The sequence below is a fragment of the Brassica oleracea genome, chromosome C5 (genome assembly GCF_000695525.1).
Source record: "Brassica oleracea var. oleracea cultivar TO1000 chromosome C5, BOL, whole genome shotgun sequence".
NCBI classification, from domain to species: Eukaryota; Viridiplantae; Streptophyta; class Magnoliopsida; order Brassicales; family Brassicaceae; genus Brassica; species Brassica oleracea.
The window spans coordinates 10,350,261-10,353,632 of record NC_027752.1 but is presented as its reverse complement, the minus strand read 5'-3'; the positions used below and the strand labels follow the sequence as shown (position 1 = coordinate 10,353,632).

At 37.9% G+C, this 3,372-nt stretch overlaps 1 protein-coding gene across 1 annotated transcript; it reads right to left on the bottom strand.

The window, feature by feature from the left end:
* Nucleotides 1-246: 246 nt before the first annotated feature.
* On the bottom strand, nt 247-3,172 carry LOC106344483. The gene is made up of 8 exons (XM_013783854.1): nt 2,426-3,172; nt 2,093-2,317; nt 1,755-1,994; nt 1,566-1,664; nt 1,189-1,292; nt 1,005-1,110; nt 442-888; nt 247-375 (listed from the first exon to the last, which is right to left on the bottom strand). The coding sequence occupies exons 1-8, from the start codon at nt 3,170-3,172 to the stop codon at nt 247-249; spliced, it is 2,097 nt and encodes a 698-aa protein (XP_013639308.1).
* Between the last annotated feature and the right edge of the window lie 200 nt (nt 3,173-3,372).

Below are 3,372 nucleotides of genomic sequence, written 5' to 3'. Positions count from 1 at the left end.
TTGTAATTTTGTTTTCTTTGAACCAGCCATGATGCAAACTCATTATCTTATATTATTTTAACTAAACTTGTTTTCTGATCGGCAGTTTGATCCTTGTAAAAACTGTATGTGCTAGCAGCAATGTCAAGCTATTAAACATGGTAACATGAAGCCACTTAACGTAAATAAAGAAACAAAATTGAAAAACTGTAGGAAATTAAACTAAATAAAAGTTGCAAACTGTAGCTGCAAAACAAAGTTGAAACACTAACAATCAGTAATCTGAGGTTCTCCAACGGCATCATAAATCTCAGCAGCAAGCTTCCGTCGAACGTCTTGAATGATCTCATCACTTAACCCTTCAAATGTACAACCAAGCGCCAAACACTCAATGAACTTTATGGTATAGACACCACAGTCTCCAGGGTTGTCATTACGTGGAACGCTTTTCAACCTTCATACAGTGAACTGTCTACCACTCTTCGTCCAAACAGTAGTAGGGACCATAGCATTCAGGATTGCTGGAATCATCTTCGCAAACGGCCTACAGCTGTTCCGTATTTCGTTATCATCTAACACAGTCAGAATGCTGTCATAAACAGTGACTGTCATGTTCTTCAAGTCTATGTCCAAAGCAACCCAGTGAGTGTTGTGTACAAAATGACATGCGTAGAGATGGTCAATATCGTGAAACCACTTTTTGTTCGTGACTCGATCAGCTGGATGCGTACCGTTGAAGATTCGCTTATATGTATCTGTCACTTTCCAGGTTTTTGGGTTGAACTGTTTGAAATCTTCAACAATTTTGATGACGACCCACTGATCCAAAAATGCAAGGCGCTGAGAATGGTATAGTGAATGATCAGAAAGTGATCTCATATAGAACATCTTCATGGCAGACCACATATGCTGGAAAAAAAACAGAAAGTGAAACATATGTTAGCAAGCATACTCACGCAACAAGCACACTCAGTAAATGGATACTAAACGAATCCTAACTAGAGAGTAAGGGAAAGAGGAGTTACCATGTTAGTCAACCAGCCATAATTATGAGAAGACCACTGATTTCTTGGAGTTATAATCACTCTATAGAATTCAGTACTAGAAGTGAAGCTTTTGTCCAAATCATTCCTGACAAAATACATGAATTAGAACACGTAATACATAAGACAATATTAATTATAATATAAGAAAACTTGGAAGGCATACTCTTTATCCAGTAGGAAATGCAGTAACTTCCTCATTTTCTCATCATCAACAGCAGAAAACGGATCATATGCCGAGACGGACGGTGTTACACTTGTGATGATGCGCTTCACAATAAAATTTCCTACGAACGGAAATAGCTACGACGATGCTAGCTTTGTTTGGCGCTTGTGCTGGGGTGAGGAAGGTGTGGGAGATGTAGACTTGTTCAACTTTCTAGCAAAGTCTACAAAGCCATCTAAACGATCACCGAGTTCTTTGGACTTCTCACGCTGCACTGGATCAGACCACATGTCTTCCCCTAATGTGTTGTCAAGTAAGTGTGGCTCTTTAATTTTGTTTTTCAACTTCTTCTCAGCCATTTTTTTCTTATCATCAACCACGTTGCCACTTTTTTTGCTTGCATTCCTCGGTTTCTTGACAACACGTTGAGTGGGTAATCCATCATGCGATGTGGAATTAACCTCTACCATCCAAGACTACCAAACAAAATATTAAAGTCAAAAACCAGAGAAACAATCAAATGAAACTGAAGTGACATATTCTTAATGGGCAAAGATAAAACTTACCATTTCCTTGCTATTCACTTCAGCATTTTCATTAGCAATGGAATTTGCATATTCTTTTCTATCATTAGCACAATCTTTTTCTTTCATCTTTTGAAGCTCCTTCTCCATTGTTGCCAGCTTCTCGTTCATAGGAGCAATAATAGCACAAACCTTAGCTTCGATCAATGTATCCATTTTATCAACTTTTCCTGACAATGTCTCCAACAAAGTGTAAAGCCGGCTCACATGAATGTCTTCCTTCTACATTAAATTAAAAAAAATATTCCTTAAAATAAAATTATACAGTAAGCCGTATTGCATTTTACTAAAAACAAATTAGTAGAAGTATTTTAATTCACCTTTGAACCATTACTCTCTTCCTCAACCTCAACAGTATTTGTATCATTACCCTTTCTCTTTTTACAACTCTCAACACTTGTTGCAGGGCGCTTTATATTGGTGGTAGCTGGCGGTTCTTCAGTTACATCCCAAAATCTATTAATTACACAATCATGAGTGATGTATTCGTTTACATCAGGATCATCCATTTCATCACTCCACTTTGGCGTAAACAGTCCGTCTGGCTGTGTAAAAAAAATGCCTAACACGCACCTATAAAAGAAACGACATTAGTTATTCAAGTTATTAATTAAAATGACTAACATAGAAAACACAAATGAAGAAAACAATACCTTAGCTTCATGATGTTTTTTCTCTTCTCTAATGAAGTCCTCAAACTTGAAGCGTCGGGAGCCACTCCATGAAAGAAGAGGCACATTTTCACCAACAATTTTGTTCACGTAAAGCTCTCCTATGCCAGTAACCGACTCATATGCCCATATTTGCAAGATAAAAATGAACCCTTCAATGGTATAAGATTCTTTTGCGGTGTAGTCGGCACACTTTACGGAATGTACCAAAGTCTGACAAGCTGCACGACCCCACGGATATCTCTGGAAAGCTGCAAAATCAAGAACTCTCTTCGCACACTGCAATGGAAGTCGACGGGTGGGAGCTATTCCATAGACGGCAAGATGAAGAACACAAAGCAATCCAACCATTGTCCTCTTCTCAACACTCCAATCTTTGCATCTTTCCAAAACACACCGCAACTCAACCAAATTGGGACCAACAGCTGTGGAAACCCCCATCTCTGTCCAAAACTCTCTATGATCAACATCAAAATTCTCCTCATTTTGAAAAAGATCACAGTTCATCCCACTGATCATTCCAAATTCTATCAAAGAGAGACGGATGGGAAGACAGTCAATCAACGACCACAACTCATAATTCTTCTTAACTCGCAGCTGATGCGTTAATAGGTGATGGACAAGCTTAGCACACCATATGAATTTGAGCTCATAAAACCAAGGAAATACACCAACTGCAGAATTCTTTACTGCATCCCATGCATCAATTCCCACTCCAACTTTAACCATCTGAAAATTTGACAAATAGCTATAATAGCACATACTTTTCTGTTGACTAGGAGCTTTGTTTTTTTTATAGAGTAGATGTGGATAGCTTTTTTTGGCTAGGAGATGCCATATCTATCAAAGAGAAAAAAACAATTAGCATGAAATCAAGAATATTAGTCTTACAAACTCTAGTATATTCATAGAGCAAACAAGAAATCAGT

Excerpts from the sequence above, each read along its gene's own strand:
- LOC106344483 (XM_013783854.1), bottom strand. The coding sequence starts at position 3,172 with ATGGTTAAAGTTGGAGTGGGAATTGATGCATGGGATGCAGTAAAGAAT. Across the intron at positions 2,318-2,425 it reads AAAAACATCATGAAGCTAAG|CCAGACGGACTGTTTACGCC; the intron begins GTATTGTTTTCT and ends TTTTTTACACAG. Across the intron at positions 1,995-2,092 it reads AAGAGAGTAATGGTTCAAAG|AAGGAAGACATTCATGTGAG; the intron begins GTGAATTAAAAT and ends AATTTAATGTAG.